The sequence below is a fragment of the Paroedura picta genome, chromosome 2 (assembly GCF_049243985.1).
Source record: "Paroedura picta isolate Pp20150507F chromosome 2, Ppicta_v3.0, whole genome shotgun sequence".
In the NCBI taxonomy this organism is placed as follows: Eukaryota; Metazoa; Chordata; class Lepidosauria; order Squamata; family Gekkonidae; genus Paroedura; species Paroedura picta.
In genome coordinates, this window is record NC_135370.1 from 24,941,025 (window position 1) to 24,960,339 (window position 19,315).

The window sequence follows — 19,315 nt, forward strand, 5'->3', positions numbered from 1 at the left end:
TGGGTATAAGCTTTTGTGTGCATGCGCATGCATACTCCCTCAGTATTTGAGGAAGTGCATGTGCACATGAGTGCTTATACCCAGAAGGAAAGTTGGTTGGTCAAGTTGGCTTTCTCAACCAGCGTTTCGGGACACCCTGGGGTTTCTTGTCGGCCCGGGAAAGGTTTCCCAAATGGACGGGACTTATCTTTACATATATATTCCTTAAATTTGTTAAGCATTTATTGGGCGATATGACCATATAGAGTCATGTTGGCCCTCCCATCCCTCCCTAAACTGGAAGGGATGGGAAGGGGCATACAACTCTGCTTCCCAACCAGATTCTGCACAATTGCATCACTTCTGGGAGTGCCTGAAGAATATATATTTTTTTTTGGGGGGGGGGTCTCACCTGTAAAAAGGTTGAGAAAGGCTGGGCTAGCTAAAGGTCATAGAATCATAGTTGGAAGGGGCCTCATGAGTCATCTAGTCCAACCCCAAGGAAGAAAGGTCAAGGCTGAAGAAGTATGTTTCGGGGTGTCTGAAGAAGTGTGCATGCGCCCACATACCCAGACTTCACACGTGGCTGGGTCTCAAAGATTAAAGGTGACCAGATTTTAACATTAGTAAAGTGGGACACCATTGACGGGGGGGGGGGGGTTCTTGATTAAAAATTTGGTCTAAACGGAGCAACAAAAAGTTTCATAGAACGCATAGACCGCAAAAACAGTATTGTCATATATATATTTTAATTTCAACATAAGTACAATTTGCCAGGTAGCCCCAGATGTCCCTCCAAAAGTGGGACAATCTGGTCAATTTATCGAAGTCGCCGCTGGGTCCAAACTTTGCTCTGCTGCTTCGGACCTACAAGCCTAGCCCAGGGGTAGTCAAAGTGGGCCCTCCAGACGTCCATGGCCTACAATTCCCAGCAGGGGCTCATGGGAATTGTAGTCCATGGACATCTGGAGGGCCGCAGTTTGACTACCCCTGGCCCTGGCCTTTCCAGCGCCTTTCGGGACCAGGCTTCCCAGCCGCACAAAGCATTGCCCCAGGTGTGCCGTCGTCGGCCAGGTGCGCCCTCCCTTCCCCGCCCGCGCAGCCCGGCCCAGCCACCGACCTGGAAGATGAGCACCTTGAAGTGGTTGCGCCGGAGGAGCTGCGCGTGGTTGTGCTCGAGGCGCTTGACCTGGGCGCACTGGCGGTCCATGCGGTCGCGGACGTCGCGCGTGTGCGCGCTGACCTTGCGCGACTTCTCCAGCAGCTTGGCCACCGTGTTGCTGGTGGACGCGTGGCTCTTGCACAGCTTGCCCAGGTCGCCCTGCACGCCCTTGACGGCCGCCTCGAGCTCCTGCTGCCGGCCCTCCATGCGCTGCTGCTTCTCCTGCACCGACTCCAGCATGTTGACCAGCTTGTCCAGCAGCGTCAGCACCGTGATGGCGTTCACCTGCGCCCCCGCCTCGCCCGCTGCCGCCGCTGCCGCCGCCGCCGCTGGTGGCGCCCCTCCGGGCTGCAGGCTGGCGCTCGGGCTGCCCGACGGCACCGGGCTTGGGCTCGGGCTCCCGCCGCCATCCAAGGAAGCCTCGCCGCAGCTCCTTTCCGCTTGCGCCCCGTCTTCCCCCATCCCCGCTGCTCGGGCTCCGGGTCGCCCTCTCCGTCGCCCGTCGGGGCCGCGATGCAACAGCTCTGCCCCAGGGCCCCCTCCGGGCGCGCCCGCTTGCCCGCCTGCCTGGCTCGCTCGCTTGCTCGGCCGCTCCGACTGGCGGCCGCCTCCCGCGCCGCTCGCCCTTTATGCGCGGAATGTCATGCTTGGCTCATGACTTCATGCGCCGGGCGGGCGGGGGGGAAAGGGAGAGGCGCGGGCAAGGCCGGCTCCGCTCCGCTCCGCAGGGCCGCCCATTGGCTGCGCCCCGTTGGGGAACTCCCCGCCCCGCTCGGGAGAGGGAGGGAGGGAAAAAGCGCCGGGAGTGGCCGGCAGGGGGGCTTGCCAACCTCCCGGTCCCGGCTGGAGCGGGGTTCGCCCTCGCTGGGAAGTCGCCCTCGAGCCCGTGGGCCACCATGTTCGGGATTGTCTACTACGACTGGCAGCAGCTCTTGGCCGTCTCTGAGAGCCACTTTGGTGTAGTGGACTTCTAATCTGGCATGCAGGGTTCGATTCTGCGCTCCCCCACATGCAGCCAGCTGGGTGACCTTGGGCTCACCATAGAACTGATAAAGCTGTTCTGACCGAGCAGGAATATCAGGGTTCTCTCAGCCTCCCCTCCCTCTCAGGATGTCTGTTGTGGGGAGAGGAAAGGGAAGGCGAATGTAAGCCACTTTGAGCCTCCTTCGGGTAGAGAAAAGCAGCCTATAAGAACAAACTCTTCTTCTTCAGTAATATCAGGGCTCTCAGCCTCACCCACCTCACAGGGTGTCTGTTGTGGGAAGAGGAAGGGAAGATGAATGGAAGCCGCTTTGAGACTCCTTTGGGTAGAGAAAAGCAGCATATAAAAACGAACTCTTCTTCTTCTTCAGTAATATCAGGGCTCTCTCAGCCCCACATCCCTCACAGGGTGTCTGTTGTGGGGAGAGGAAAGGGAAGGCGAATGTAAGCCACTTTGAGCCTCCTTCGGGTAGAGAAAAGTGGCATATAAGAACCAACTCTTCTTCATTTGGACGTTGTGTCTGAGGGCATGTGCGTGCACATGAAAGCTCATATACCTTGATTGAAACTTTGCTGGTCTTAAAGATGCCACTGGTTACAAAATTTGCTCTTTCCTTTGAAGGGAGCCAACCTGGCTCCTAGCTAAGAGCAGTGGCCTCGAATCCGAAGACCCAAGTTTGAGTCCCCACTCCTCCTCCACAGGCGGCCGGCTGGGTGACCTTGGGCCAGTCACAACTCTCTCAGAGCTCTATCCACCTCACCTCACAGGTTTCCTGTTGTGGGGAGAAGGGAAGGCGATGGTCAGCTGCTTTGAAACACAGGAGGCCAGTTGAGTGATCTTAGGCCTGTTCTGGTTCTCCCAGAACTCTCTCAGCTCCACCTACCTCACGGGTTGCCAGTTGTGGAGAGAGGAAAGGAAGGCATCTGTCAGCTCCTTGGATGCTCCTTTGGATAGTAAAAAGCAGAGTACAAAGAACCAACTCTTCTTTTTAAACTGTGTATGCCAGGATTGAACCTGGGACCTCCTGCATGGCAAACAGATGCTCGGCCGCTGAGCCACAGCAATAAATCTCTGAGTAGGGCAATTCATGTCCTAGAATCATAGAATCACAGAGTTGGGATCTCATGGGCCATCTAGTCCAACCCCCTGCACTAGGCAGGACACTCACAACCCTATCGCTCATCCCCTGTAACCTGACACCCCTTTGCCTTCACAGAATCAGCCTCTCTGTCAAATGGCTATCCAGCCTCTGTTTAAAAATTTCCAAAAATGGAGCACAAGGGAACTGTGGAATTCCCAGACGGGGCACTAGGCACTCCAAGACCCTATACAGCTCCAGACCTCAGCTGAGCAGGCTCTCCGGCGTTCACTAGCTGCGGAACACTGTCCTGGATTCGAACTGATTTCCAGCCCCCCTGTAGAAAATGGCTGCTTTCAAGGCTGGACTCTGTGGCATCATGCCCTGCTGACCCCTCTCTAAAATCCTCCCTGCGATCCAAGCCCCAAATGGGCAGGGAGAGGCTGCGGCTCAGTAAGACCTGCTGCGTTGCATCCCAGGCCTCTCCCCTGCAAAGGACCAAGCAGGAGGTGTAGTAAAAGACTTGAGACCTTGAAGAGCGGTTGCCAGAGTGGAGTAACACAGCATAGCACAGTGGTGGGAGCAGAAGAACCAGATTTGAGTTCAGTAGCACCTTAGCTACCTGGGAGAGAAATGACACTCCCTGCACTGGAACAGAGTTCGGATCCAGCAACAGATTTCAGACTGACAAAGCTGAATTCCGGGTGTGAGCATTCATGTGCATGCACACTTCGTTAAATAGATTGAAGCATAAGTCACCAGTCATTATTACATTTAGGTAGACGGTGGGGTGCTTCTGGGAATGGCCAATTTGACTCAAGACGCATAAATCAGATTGGATCGAGGTGACTGGTAACAGGGGCTGGCAGGGACTCATGTTAATTGTAGTCCATAGACATCTGGAGGAATGTCTACACCACTACTTGGTGGAGAAAATGGCTGGGGCTTGGTGAGCCCTGCCTAAAGGGAGCAGTATAGGGTCATCTGAGCCAAAGGTTTTGAATTTGTGTAAGAACTGTGTGCATCTCATCTTAACGAATTCAAAATAATAGCCAATCACTGGTCTGTACATAGAGCCCCACTGTGGATCAGATCAGTGGTCCATATGGTCCAGCATCCCGTCTCACACAGTGACCAACCAGCTCCTCTGGAGGACCAACGACAAGGCAGAGAGGCCTTGCTCAGCATCAGAAGGGCCCTGCTGGATCAGACCAGAGGTCCATCCAGTCCAGCATCCTGCATCACCTGGTGTCTAACCTGTTACAGGCCGAGGCCTTCCCCTGATGTGGCCTCCTGGCTCAGGGATTCAGAGGTAGATGATTTTTGAATACAGAGATTTCTTATTAGCCACGGATAGATCTGTCCTCCATGAATCTGCCCAGCTCCCTTTTAAAGCCATCCATGTTCATGACCTTCCTAACTTCTCTAGGCAGTGAATTCCACAGTTCATTTCCTAAAGTGCTTTCTTTTCCTATCTCTTTATGGATGTCTTTGAGTAATAGGAGTGGGGGTTAAGCTCTTTTGGTTCACCTATCTGTACCCCGGCATAATTTTATAGCCCTCTGTTGTCTCCCCCTTCTTTACCTCCCTTTTCTTCTAGACTGAAAAGTCCCAGCCTCCCCAAGCTCTCCTTGTAAGGAAGGCGCTCCAACCCCCTAATTATTTCGGTTTATTACTCAATTACTCCCGGAGATGAGATTAGGTTTGACTTTGAATCTGTGCTGTTTCATCTCTCACAGCACTTGGATGCTGTGACATGGTTTACTAATTTAAAAGAACTAATTTTTGCCTTATAATCCCACTGTTATGATGGTCAGTTCATAGTCTGACGAAGAGTGCTTGCACTCGAAAGCTCACGCCTTGAATAAATCTTTGTTGGTCTTAAAGGTGCTACTGGACTCTGATTTTGTAGCATTTGGGGATTAAATGAAAAGGGGTAAAGGATCCATTGCTGCTTCAACCACCCAGAATGAGCACCCAGAGATCGAGTTCAAAAAAGCTCTTGGGGGTACCTTAGACATGACCCGGGATCTGTGCCTCGGGAGAGCAAATATTGAAATAGAGAACCCGTGCCATGAATCCCTGACATAAGCCTTGAGGAGGTGTTGCAATTTATCAGCTCATTTTATTTATTTGGGAATATGCCAGACTGGTCATGTGCCTGATTCTGCAGCATAGGAAGAATCTACAGGGGGCATCGGAGGAGATGTATAGTCAACATATTCAGATTAGAAATTTATAATTTCAGATACTCTCCTCCTCTGTTTTGATTGGCTTCGTTGGAGACTTCCTGCTACTGTGAGCACACTTCCTCCCTGATTGCCTCCAGAACTATACAGTCAGTCAGACTGTTAGGACTATCTCTCTCCTGTCTTCTTTACAAAGGTTTCCCCCCCCCCCCTCTCTTTCTAATAATGCTACTTATTCTCTAAGCAGTCAGTACAGGGCTCCTTTGCCTATTTAGGCTTTTGAGTTCTGTTGTAGTTCACAAAAATACTGGAGATGAAAAGGGGGCATTTTGAGCATAAAAGGGGCCACGTTTCCTTTCTCTGGCCAACCTTCACTGTTTTTGGTGCTCTCCCCACCCCTGGGCAATAGCACATTCCAACCCCTCCCAGAGACTACCTGGTGTCCCCATTCAACATATTCACCCCTCCAGAAGGACCAAGGGGCACTGATGGCATCTAAATGACAAGGGGATCCAGGCTATTTGGACAGAGGGAGGGACACCCATATCTCTGCTTTAGGAATCTGTGATTGTTTTTTTTTTCTGGGTAAAGTGATCTCTATTGCCTGGAGGTCAATTGCAATCCCAAGAGATCTCCAGCCATTGCTTGGAAGTTCACAGCCCTAGTCCTCCCGGTTGGCTCCGAATTCCTCCTTTACAGCCTTTCTGGGACACGTCACAAAGAGGGGGAGAGGGGATCTCCTATAGTCAGGGGGAATTCAAACCCACTCCTTAGGAGAGCGTAGTGCTTGAAACGAGGCCTTGAGCCAGCATGGAAAGCATTAAAGGAATACACACAGCGTGAGGGTCTGGTTTTTTTCCTGTTCACGTGAATGAGGGCTTGATCTGGGTGCTGGAAATGACTCCCAGTGGTGAATCGGGGCTCAAACAGAGGCCCAGTAAAAAGCCAGAGGAACTCCTATCTTCAAATCACAGAGCCAGTCTGGTGCAGTGGTGATCGGAGAGTTTGGCAAGGGCCCCCTGCAAAACAGCCACAAACTCACCTGAGGACCTTCATTAAATCAGCCTCAGCAAAATGGGGCAATAGCCTGCCTTACAGGGCTGTTGTAAGACTGCAATAAGAGCATGTGCATGAAATGTTCTGAACACTGGGCGCGTGGTAGAAATGCTTTATGTATATCTAAAGAATATCAGAGGAGCCCTGCTGGATCCAGCATCCTGCCTCACACAGTGGCCAACCAGTTCCCCAGGAGGGCCAGCAACATGGCACAGAGGGCAAGGATTTCATAAGATCCTCAGAAGAGCCCTGCTGGATCAGACCAGAGTTCCATCTAGTCCAGCCTCCTGTCTTACACAGGGGCCAACCAGTTCCTCTGGAAGTCCAACAACAGGGCAGAGAGGCCAAAGTCTTTCTAAGAACCTCAGAACAGCCCTGCTGGATCAGACCAATAGTCCATCTAGTCCAGCAGTGGCTAACTGGGTCCTCTGGACAGCCAACAACAGGGCAGAGAAGCCGAGGTCTTGCTAAGAACATCAGAAGAGTCCTGCTGGATCAGACCAGTGGCCATCTAGCCCAGCCTCCTGTCTCATACAGGGGCCAACCAATTCCTCTGGAGGGCCAACAACAGGGCAGAGAGGCCTTCCTAAGAACATGAGAAGAGCCCTGCTGGATCAGACCAGTGGTTCTTCTAGTCTAAGAACATCAGAAGAGCCCTGCTGGATCAGACCAGTGGCCATCTAGTCCAGCCTCCTGTCTCACATAGGAGCCAACCAATTTCTCTGGAGAGCCAGCACAGGGCAGAGAGGCCGAGGCCTCCTTTGATATTGCCTCTTGGCTCTGGGATTCAGAGGATCAGTGCCCCTGAATGTGGATGTGCGTTTTAGTCACTGAGGCTAGCAGCCATCAATAGACTTCTCCAGGAATCTGTCCAATCCCTGTTGAAAGTTTTTTATTCCTCTGGCCATTATTTGCCACTTTTGAGTCCCAGACTGCTCAGGCTTTCCCCCTAGGGAAGGGGTTCCAACCCCCTCATCATCTTGGTCGCCATCCTCCGGCGCGTCAGGCCTCCCAATAGGACAACCGTTTCCCCACCAAAACCAGCTGGGCTGACTGCCCTCCCTCTCCCACTTAACATTCATACGCAGCTTCCTTTTTATGTGCCTGGATGTTCCCTCTACTTAGCGCTGGGCATGAGTCCAGGTGCCAGGCACTCTGCTTTGGCAGCCAGCCGGCAGCTAATTAATCCAGTTTGGAGCAATTGGGCCCACCTGCCTCCGAACAACAAACACAGGTCTACCTTGGCCTCTGCAGAGAGTCGAAGCAGAATCTACTGTCCTCCATCGCAGGACAAATCTGGAAACCTCCGGTGGTTTGGTATTTTGTGAAATTGCTGGGGCACCCTTTGGTAATTCTGGCATCGTGATTAAGAGCGGCGGCCTGTAATCTGGAGAACCGGGCCCGAGTTCCCTCTCCTATTCCACATGCAGCCGGCTGGGTGATCTTGGGCCATTCCCAGTTCTCTCAGAGCTCTCTAAGCCCCGGCAGCCTCACAGGGCGGGTGTTCTGGGGAGAGGCAGGGAAGGTGACTGTCAGCCACTTTGAGACACAGGAGGCCTGCTGGGTGACCCTGGGCCAGTCCCAGTTCTCTCAGGGCTCTCTGAATCCCACCTGCTTTACAGGGTGTCTGTTGTGGGAAGAAGAAGGGAAAGGTGGTGGTAGGCCATTTTGAGACTCCTTCGGGTATTAAAAAGCAGGGTTCAAAAAAAAGAGAGCTTTTCTTCAGTTTGGAGGTCCCTTAAGTTGTCCCAGAAACAATATTTTATTTTAAAACTATGTCATGTTTTCTTTTAATCCAGTTTACCGCAATCCTACGAACTCTTTCCTGGGAGTAAGCCCCACTGAACAGAGCTGCATAGGACTCTGAGAAGACCTGCTAAGGATTTTTTCTCTTGGATCCCTGTTAGAATATGCAAGATCTGTTCAGCAGAAGCATATGAAGGCTATCCCACAGGGGACATCGGAGGAGATGTGCAGTTAGCATAGTAAGAGCAGGAACATCCTGGTATTTTCCAATAACCTCCTCCTGATTGGTTCATTTGGAGACTTCCTGCTCCTGTGAGCACACTTCCTCTCTATTTGCCTCCAGAACAGACCGAAGAAATGCAGAACACAACAGTTAGGCAGGACTGTCCCTCTGTCTCTCCTTTCCATACACCTCTGCATATTTAAACTCTGCCAACATCCCCAAGGTGAGGTAAAATCAAAAACAGTCAAATAAACTTTTTAAACACATATGTATAAATAACAAAACATATTGACAGGAAGGCAAGTCGGGCTGCGAAGTCCTGCTTGGTATTACCTGGAGATTTTGGGGGTGGGGGTGGTCCTGGGGAGGACAACGACATCAGTGCGGTGCAATTCCATAGAGTCCACCCTCCTGAGCATCCATTTTCCCCCGGGGAACAGTCTGGAGATGAGCTGACATTCCTGGGGATCCCCAGGTCCTGCCTGGAGGCTGGCATCCCTGTCTCCATCACATAATTCAGGGAGCTCAACAGGCCCCACCTGGAGGTTGGCAACCCTAAAGATGGATCAGGGTGGGAAATGGAAAAGTCCACCTGCTGGTGGAAGACAGTATCTTTGCCACTGGAGTTCACCGTGTGAACAGGCAAAATCCACTTGAAAACGGTTGCTGAAGTGGATTGAAACTGGATTATTTAGCAAGTGTGGAAGTGCTGAATGCTAGAAGGCGCCAGGACAATCAAGCTGTCATTCCTGAGGATCCCCAGGTCCAGCCTGGAGGCTGGTGAGAAATCAGTTACTCTTCCACGTCAGGGAGATTCTCTAAATTGAGGCCGAATGCAGCCTTCAATCCGTGCGCTCCTTGGAGCTTTCCAGCAGGTAGGTTCTGCCCCTGGGATGGGGTCCAGAGGTCAGGTCACCTCCACCTTGATAGCCAATTGGAGCATTTCAGTCAGGCCTCTGGGAGCTAAGTCTTGGGGGTGTGCGTATATAAATATAATAAATAAATAAAATATAGAGGTGCACATGGGTGACAGTGTAAAGATGCAAAGGTGGGGCGGAGTGCCGTCTGCTAGAAGAATAAATTGTTGAAAAGAAACACAGCTTGGTAAAGAAGAGAGGAGATGGCCAGTCCCCAACTGAAGATTGGCAAGCCAGGGGAGGGATTTCGGGCTGTTGCTGCTGCAGGAGGAAGACTTAATGATGGTATTTTGTACCCCGCTTTTCACTATCTGCAGTAGCTTCCAAACACCTTTCCCTCCCTCTCCCCACAACAGGCACCCCAGGAGGCAGGTGGGGCTGAGAGATCTCTGAGAGCAAAGCCCAGTCATGCTTCTCAGACGGAAATCCTTCTGTTTAGGGATCTTCTCCACGGGGTCCATTATTTAAAACATGCTGTCACACATCATTTTTTTCATGAGGAAATATACTGTACAGAAAGCCCAAAGCGGTTTGACTGGTTTTGTTAGGTTTCTCGGCTGGAATCTGGCTCTCCAGGGCACGGAGACAGTCAAAACAGTGTCTCTGGGGAACTCCTCTGGGATGGCTGGGTTGGGAAATACTTGGAGACCTGAGGAGTGGAGCTGGGAGTGGGCGGGATTTGGGGAAGGGAAGGACCTGCTACGGAGTCCCCCCCCCCTCTAAAGTATCCATTTTCTCCAGGGGAACTGATATCTTCAGTCTGGAGATGAGCTATAATTCTAGGGGGTCCTCAGGCCCCACCTGGAGGCTGGCATCTCTAGTTCCCCTCCAGAGAACTTGACAGATGAGTTTTACTTTTTCTGTAAAAAGCCAGGTTTTTTGTCCTTTCTTACGGAACTAACGTCTGATTCCTCTCTGAACAAGCGGGGAAAGCAGGGAGAGTTATAGAAGAAGAAGAAGAAGAAGAAGAAGAAGAAGAAGAAGAAGAAGAAGAAGAAGAAGAAGAAGAAGAAGAAGGTTCTTATATGCCGCTTTCCCCTACCCGAAGGAGTCTCAAAGCAGCTTACAGTCACCTTCCCTTTCCTCTCCCCACAACAGACACCTTCTGAGGTGGGTGAGGCTGAGAGAGCCCTGAGATTCCTGCCCGGTCAGAACAGCTTTATCAGTGCCGTGGGGAGCCCAAGGTCACCCAGTTGGTTGCATGTGGGAGAGTGCAGAATCGAACCCGGCACGCCAGATTAGAAGTCCGCACTCCTAACCACTACACCAAACTGGCTCTCTATTCTATAGAATAGAATGCCATCTTTTTTATTGGAACAATGGGGTATTTATGGGGTTTTATGTGATTTTACTGTGATGTTATATTTTATTGTGAACCGCCGTGAGACCTTTTGGCGAACGGTGGTATATAAATCCAACTATAAATAAATAAATAAAATAATACCCCGCTTTTCACTACCCAAAGGGGTTGCAAAGCGGCTTCCAATCGCCTCCCCTCCCTCTCCCCACAGCAGACGCCGCGTGAGGCAGGTGGGGCCGAGAGAGCTCTGAGGGAACTGAGAATGGCCCAAGGACACCCAGTCGGTCTGATGCGGAGGAGGATTGGGGAATCAAATCTGTGTCTCCAGATTGGGTGCTGTCGCTCTTAACCACAATGCCACGCTGGTTATCAATTCATGGCCAGGACAGAGCCCCCTTTCTCCCACGGGCCAGATCCGTTCACGCGTGAGATTGCCTCTCTCCTGCTCTTGCTTCATCTGGATCACCACTTAGATCAACCTTTTTCAACTTTTTGACCCTAGAGGAGCTCCTGAATAATTTTGCAGGCTTTGAGGAGCCCAGGAAGTGATGTCAGCTCCCTGCCATTGCCCCCGGAAGTGACATATCACCAGAAATGACATCACCAGCCACGTTAACAGGCAGTCTTTAGAACTGTGTGGCTGGAGACGCAGGACGTGGTTTAAGGTGGGAATTGGCATGCAGGCTCTTCCCCCTCACAAGTGCGGGAACCATGAGAGAACTCATGCTCAGGAAGGTCAGCATTGGAAGGGACTGGTTTTCTAGCTTGTGGCGGAGTCCATTAAAGCAGTTGGGGAAATATCGCAGATCCCTTCTGGTGTTCCCACAGAACCCTGGTTGGGAATCCCTGGCTTAGATCAAAGCTCACCTTTGGTGAGGAGAAGGGGGATCACGGAGAGCCCACCCTCCAAAGCACTCAGTTGTGATCTCCAGCCTTTGCGTGGTGGAATGTGGATTGCCCTGTGAGGCTTATGCCTTTGGGCAACGGATCAGCTATAGCGAGTTCATAGTTCAGCGTGGAGAAGCATCCCTGGGTCCTTCAAAGACTCTCAAGGGACGAGGCCGGAAAATAGCTCCACTGCATTGCAGCTGCTGATCTTGGTGGATTGTTATTGGGCTTAAGAGACCAAAAGTCTCAAAAGAGGAGGTTAATATCGGGGTATTTGGTTAATTCTGCAGTGTTTTGCCCAGTCACAGTAGTAGCAGGATCCCGAGCACAGAGAAGAAATCTCCCAAGAAGTATAGTGCATTTATTCCAGTAGATCCAGTTCACATTCAGGTTGCAGTAGAAAGGAGGAAAAGAGAAGTCTAATCTAAAGAGTATTTCCCTATCACAAAGGGACAGCTTGTTTGGCATCATGTTTAAGGGAGTACGAGGGCATTGTCTCTGCAGGAGAGACCTGAGGAGTCCTGTGTTTCCAGGGAGGGCCATGTGATGAGGGTGAGAGGACAAAGTGAGACACATTGTCTCCATGGAAGGCCATGTGACAAAAGGGAGAGGAGATAACACCTTCATGGAGATAACACCTATACACCCTTGGTATGGGGTAGTGCCCCCCCCCCTGTGCCCAGGCATGCTGTGTCACTCACTCCAATAGATAACATTTCATATTTCCACTCAAGAAGATGTTCATGAGCATAGGTTTGGCAGGGGGTTGCCTTGAGACCCAGATTTTGGGGCTCCTTCTCAGGGCATATCCTGACCCTGCCTTACACTGAGAGTGTTAGTCCTTCAAAGCCAGTCTTGTATCCTCTGTTGCTTGCCAGCCCCTTAGAGAGAGCTTTCATATCACCTGCCACCCAAACATTTTCTCAGGAGAGATCCAGGGTTGGGACTGGGATCTCTGGCAGGAAAGCAACTTGCACCACTGAATTCTGGCCCTTCCTACTCTGCTATGACTTGGTGTGGATTCAAGTCCCAAAAGAGCTACTGAACTTGACCCTTCCTGCTGCTTTTGTTGGCAGACTTTAAATATATATATATATAGGGGGAAAGCAACATTTGCTTAAAGAATAAGTAGCTTTATTGAGAATAGCAAGAGAGAGAGAGAGAGAGAGAGAGACCTAGCAGTCTGACTGTCTAACTATTCTTCTGGAGGCAAGCAGAGAAGAAGTCTGGAAGAGAGCCAATCAGGACACAGGTGATTATTTGAAAAATACTATCTAAATATGCTAACTCCGATATCCCATGTAGGATATTGTTTGAATAAGCTGTTGAATCAGGCTTGAAAGGGAAAGGACATGCAGGAGAGAGAAGCAGAGACAGCAGTGAAGGGGGGGGGGAGAGAGAGACAGGCTTTTTGCAAGAACAACATTCCAGGAATGTCTCAATCCCTGTGTTTTTTACCATAGAGTTTTAGGGAATCCCTAGAGTGTCATGCCATGGTGATGTCACGGTGTCACATGACACCACTGCCCCCTTCCCTTTGCTCCAGCTGCTACCTTGAGCGGTACCCAAGCAAAAGGAAAACACAGTGCAAAGCTACATAAAACTGATGAACGTGTAATGCACACATGCTTCACAAATTAAGTGCCAACAGTTTTATACTCTATATACCAATGCCGTCTATTTTTCCATTTCACAGTTCTTCTGAGTGAATTAAAGTCCTCATGTAGGCATAACAAGTGACCTTGAGTGAGCTGTGAAATATAAACTCATCCAAGCAGATGTTGAGAGGCTCCTGGGTTTGTCGTTCTTGTTTTGGAAGCGGCTTCTTCAAACAGCAGACGAAGCTCAATACGTTACATGCCATCGGCCAAAACACAATACGTCACCAAACAACACAGCCATCTAGCCAGAAATCAAAGACAAATCAAAGATTTAAAAAATATAAGGCACTATGAAGAAGACAAAGAAGAGTGGGTTTGTATACCCAGCTTTTCTCTACCAGGAGACTCAAAGCAGCTGACAATCACCTTCCCTTCCTCTCCCCACAACAGGCTCCCTACAAGGTAGATGGAGCTGAGAGAGCCTTGATGTTACTGCTCTGTGAGAACAGCACTATCAGGGCTGTGACGAGCCCAAGGTCACCCAGCTTAGCGGTCCCCAACCTTCTTGTAGTCGGGGACCGCCTCCGAGGGTGGGAGAGAGCCGGCGGTCCGGCCACAGCAGCTGCACGTAAACGTGCGGCTGTTCTGCACATGCGCGTTAGCGCCCCCTAGTGGCAAAAACGCACATGCCCGGCAAATGCGCGTGCACGTTTTCGCCACTAGGTGGCGCTAACGTGCATGCGCAGAACAGCCACACGTGCGTGTTTTCGCCAGCAGGAGCGCAAACACGCATGCGCGGCGGCTCCGCGCGTGCGCGTTTGCGTTGCTGGCGTGCCAGCAGCCGCGCCTGCCTCTTCCCTCCCTCTCGCTGCGGGGGGGGGGGGAAGGCAGGCGTGGCCGCTGGCGGCCCGGTACCATGGCCTTAACGGCCCAATACCGGGCCGCGGACCGGGGGTTTAAGACCCCTGACCCAGCTGGCTGCATGTGGAGGAGTGGGGGAATCAAACTCGGTCGCCAGATTAGAAGCTGCTGCTCTTAACCACTATACTAAGCTTACCCATTTGACATGCAGCCTCAGGCCGATTCTGCAGGGTGGGGGGAGGCCGGTCGGGTGCTCATTTGGCAGCGGGCTAAGCCCGACTTTGACAAGACATCACTGCCAGCAGCATACCAGGCACGGCGTGCTTTAGGTCCCTGTGGTCCAACATTAAGGGAATGCAGAAAATATCTGCGTTCACTTAAAATGGGGCAACGGGGGCCTAAAGTGCACCAGGCCCACGATCCCTTAGCTGCTTCGGGGGTCAACGGGGCCTAGCTTGATGCAGGCCCTTCCAGGACTGACTCCTCCCCATCTATGGTGCACCGGTAGATACAAAAAAGGTTCAGGACAGCTCTACGGTGCTTCACAGCACCTCGTTGTAAAGCAATCCCACCTTCCTGCAAATAACCCCCCCCCCGCCACCTTACCACAACATGGAACCTTTCTGCCCTGTCTGAGTTATCAGGATGCAGAAATCCGGGGCGGACCAGGTCCGCCCTGGTAAAAGGTCATGCTCCACCACAACGCATCCTGAGTGGTGCCACTGGTGCGGAATCGATCTCATACTGATCTGGCAACTTTCCTCCTTCTGTTTTCAAGAGAAGAAACGAGCCTTCTAAGCCATCCTAAGACCTGCATACTGCATACATGGGATGCAACACAGGTGTAAAATCAACAAGTAAATAAGTTTGACAAGACTGACGGTACTCAGATTGCTATACTGAAATTGCCAGCGCAAGATTTTAAAGCTCTGTAGAACTTCTTGAAAGCAGGTATAATCTAAATTCTGGTTAAGCCCAAATGGGGTATAAATTCTTAATTTAAAAATATAATATGATTCTTGTTGCATAAGACCTCTTCTTACAGCCCAGTTGAACTGATTCAATCTTAAATTTCTTAACGACTGCAAACCCACTGTCTTCTGGTGTATGGTTTCTCTCTAAGAATTGTTCCACCAGTGGGGCTTCAAGGATCCTATTTCTAATTCTCAATCTGTATTCTAAGATCCTTACACAATGTTCTACATAACATTTTGGACAGGGATATTGGATTATGTAGTCAATATGTTTTGCCGCACAGTTTCAAAACGATTTAAAGAGAAAGTAACACTTCTACTTCTACTAGAACCCTTCAGAGTAAACTGACAAGCTAAACCTTTGTTGCAATGAAAATGTCCTTTTATGTCTACTGGAGTTGTGACTATTCTCATAGCTTTTTGTATCAGAGTGTACTAATGATTCTCTTAAATGTTTAGTCCTCCTAAAGGAAATCAATGGAGGTTTGGAGCATCCTGGGAGATGGTTAATTATATGCCAGTGCTTTAAGATACTCCTCTGGATATACCTAGCTTTGGGTGTAAAGTCCAAGGGACCTGTGATTCTGTTTTCATTTTTTTAATTCTATTTCTTAAATGAATCCTTCCTGGGAACTTTATCTGCCTGTGATCTAGCCATATTTGGTATGCATACTGGATATCCTTTCACATAGTTTATTGAACAGATCCTCAGAAGGATAATTATAGTTCTCCTGGTGAGTGGGGTCTCATTTCAATCCTAAATATTGCCCATATGGTAGCAGGGGCACAGAACTTCCATTGACCGGTAGCAGGAGCACCAAACCCCAAGTGTGGGATGTTTCCCACCATACTGGGCATCCTGGCAACCTTAGGTGGGAACAAAGTCTTGGAAATGTGATTTTCATTCATGCTGGCAATCTTGCCACTTCTATCCGATGTTCTTACACCGGATGAACCTTTTGAGGCTGTGGGCAGCTTTGGAATGTGACAATGTGCAGTCGACACAGCCACAAAATGGCTGCTGCAGGAGGTGGAGTCTGCCACAAAATGGCTGCCACAGTGAAGCAATTTTTTTTTCAAAATCTGCCCAGCCAATCATATCTCCAGTGGACAATGAGAAGCCTTCCAGGGCTAAAGGCCGCCTGACTCCACCCACTTTCCAAAAACACTTGGTGGACACTGGGGAAAGTGTATGTGGGTGTCATGTTGCCAACCTCCAGGTGGTGACTGGAGAAGTCTTGGGATAACAATAGATTTCCAGGAGACAGAGATGAGTTCACCTGGAGCAGGTGGACTCTATGGGTTATTCCTCACTGAATTCCCTAATTTCTGCCCTCCTCAAGCTTCACCAGCAAAATCTCCAAGTATATCTCAATCTGCAGGTGGCAACCTTACGTGGGTGATCTGGCACTCACAGGAACTACTTGGGAATCCCTGCTTTACATATTACTTAGGATGGGCTATGGGCTGCTTTCTTTCTTTTTCTTTTTAAGCTGCCTTATAAATTTGGGCTTTTTTTTGTTTTTTGAGCTCTCATTTGCCCATCTGGGATGACTCGTGACATCGTGACATCATCCACTTCACAAATTTATCAATAGGATTGCCCATGTGGCTAATTACAGAGGAAGATGCTGACGCTACAATGCGGAGGCAAAATGGCAGCCGGGAAGCAGCAGATACAGGCCCAGAAGGAGCCAGGTGGGGCCGGGAAACGGATGTTCTCACGAAGAAGGCTGTTTTCAGGAAATCATTTTTCCCCAAGGGAAGCTGGAAACAGGGAAAGCTTTTGTTGCAGTCCTAATGTCAAGTGATGAGGAAAATCTATGCTCAATAAACTATTTTAAGTTTCATTAAACCTTGGCTGAATCTGCATTGGGCTTTTTATCCACAGTGACCCAGAATTTTAAGAAGTAATCTACACTTTATTCGATTTCCATTCCGATATTTAGTGCTTTAAATTTCCCCTCTGGAATATCTATTATTGATCCACGGTGAGACTACCGCCCTCACCCACCCCGCCCGCGACATCGCCTGTCGCCCCACACAGCCACGAGTGGCTGCAAGGGCGCCTGCGGGAGCGCCGGAGCTGCCACTGGATTCGCCACAATAATGATACTCTTGACTACCTTGCCGGTAGGCTCCAGGACGGGGGGGGGGGGGGGAGTAGGCGGTGGTGGCTCGTAGGCTGCCATATGCCACGACTCCATGGTGGGCCCGGGAGACGGAGAGACGGAAAGACTCTCCCCCAAACTCACAAGGCCCGCTAGCGCCTGCTGTATTTGGACTACAGCGGGCTTAGTTACTAGTTATTACAATAAAAAGATGGCATTCTATTCTATAGAATAGAGAGCCAGTTTGGTGTAGTGGTTAGGAGTGCGGACTTCGAATCTGGCATGCTGGGTTCAATTCTGCACTCCCCCACGTGAAACCAGCTGGGTGGCCTTGGGCTCGCCACGGCACTGATAAAGCTGTGCTGACCTAGCAGGAATATCAGGGCTCTCTCAGCCACCTCACAGGGTGTCTGTTGTGGGGAGAGGAAAGGGAAGGAGACTGTAAGCTGCTTTGAGACTCCTTCGGGTATAGAACAGTGGCACATAAGAACTCTTCTTCTTCTTCTTCTTTTTCTTCTTCTTCTTCTTCTTCTTCTTCAGTACAATAAATTTAAGTCTTAAAATACATTTTAAAGATCCGTACACATTGTTTGTGCTCTCCTTTCTGTGCCTGGAAATAAGATGGCAACCAGGCACAGAATGGAGGATGGTGTGTGTGTGGGGGGGGGGGGGAGTCTGGCTGGGGGCCGGACTTGATGGTGATGGTGGTCATGGGCCTCAACCGAATGCCTCGTGGAAGAGTGCCATCCTGCAAGCCCTCCGGAACTCAGGAAACTCCCTCAGGGCTCACGCTTTACTTGGCAACTCATTCCAACAGGCTGTGGCTGGTCAGCAGGTTAGTATTTGCAGGGCGAAGAGCTCTCTGAGGGACATTTTCAGAGAGGCAATCATCAGGCCCAAGACAACTCGTGCCTCTTTTCCAGATAGTCCTTCTGTGAGAGTACATTTCCTGAGAAAAGGCTAACACATTTATAGTGTTAAAGCAGTGGTCCCCAACCTTTTCATCACCAGGGACCGGTCAACGCTTGACAATTCTACTGAGGCCTGGGAAGGGGGGTAGTCTTTTGCCGAGGGACATCGTTGCTGCCGCCTGAGCCCCTGATCCACTTGCTTTCCCACCAGTGCCCCTGACTTCCTGCCACCCACTGGGGAGTGCTCAGCAGCAGCTGCACAGTGCCACATCGAGGGGGAGCCCCAGCCATGGCAGCTGCTAGAGAGCACCAAAGTGCAGAGTGGCAGGGCAGCCCCTGAGGTAGCAGCCAGGGACGAGGACGAGGAGGAGCCGTAGCCCAGTACTGACTGATCCACGGACCGGTACCGGTCTCCTGACCGGGGGTTGGGGACCACTGTGTTAAAGTACTACCTCCGGTGCATTTAAGCAGAAAGCAAACTCACAAACGGGAGAAAGATCCCCGTGGCAGAAATGGTTTCTGGAGGAAAGGGAGCAGAACTTGGCACACCACAAATTTAGAAACAAATGTATGGTTACTGTGTAGACGAAAGTTCTACCCCCTTCCCAAGTGTGGGAACATTTAGTGACCCTGATAAGGGGACATGGTGTTCTGCTTAACACGACCACTTTGGTTACTGCGGTAAAATGATTTCTCACAGCCATCTTACTCAAAGCTTGCAGTCAAGTGAAGGTTGCCAGAAACCCTGGTTGGGGCAGGGGTCCCACATTTTCAGGCAGCATCAGCCCCCCCCCCCCAATTACCACCCCCACGGGAATAACGACGGCGAAAGGAATGCTGAAAATTAACACAACATCCCTACATGGCCCTGGTTTGGGGGTAAAATTATTATTGTTGTTGTTGTTGTTGTTGTTATTTGGATTTCTTACTTGTCTCTTCCCGGAGGCTTGAGGCGAGTTACAACATATAAAACCCCAGTAAAACCATACAATAAAACCCATAAAAACAAGAATACATACAGTTGACAAACACAATAAAACAATCACAATAAAACAAGATGCGACAAAAAAACCCAACAACCTCAAACCTATCTATACCGCCCCTCAGTAACCCATCCCAGAGGGGTGGGGGGAGACAGAGGGCGCTAGTTGGTCTTTGCTACTGCTGCTGTAAGGGGAGGCCAGATCGTCCTTGAGGCCCAGCCTCACCCGATGACCTGGCGGAAGAACTCCGTTTTGCAGTTCCTGTGGAATACTGAAAGCTCCCTCAAGGCCTGCAGCTCCTCTATGGAAGAAGTCAATTCTACGATAGAGATTTTGCCCAAAAGCCAGAGTGCC

General features: G+C 50.5%; 1 protein-coding gene across 3 annotated transcripts in view; it reads right to left on the minus strand.

Moving 5' to 3' along the window:
- Nucleotides 1-1,791, minus strand: part of CAVIN2 (caveolae associated protein 2) — a 39,584-nt gene extending 37,793 nt beyond the window's left edge. For 2 of the 3 annotated variants that reach the window (XM_077319492.1, XM_077319494.1), the window contains exon 1: nt 1,100-1,791. In XM_077319492.1, coding sequence (XP_077175607.1) covers nt 1,100-1,603 — 504 coding nt within the window. In that variant the 5' untranslated portion in view covers nt 1,604-1,791. The remainder of the gene's footprint in view (nt 1-1,099) is intronic. The other variant, XM_077319491.1, reaches the window with a different exon arrangement.
- Nucleotides 1,792-19,315: the final 17,524 nt, after the last annotated feature.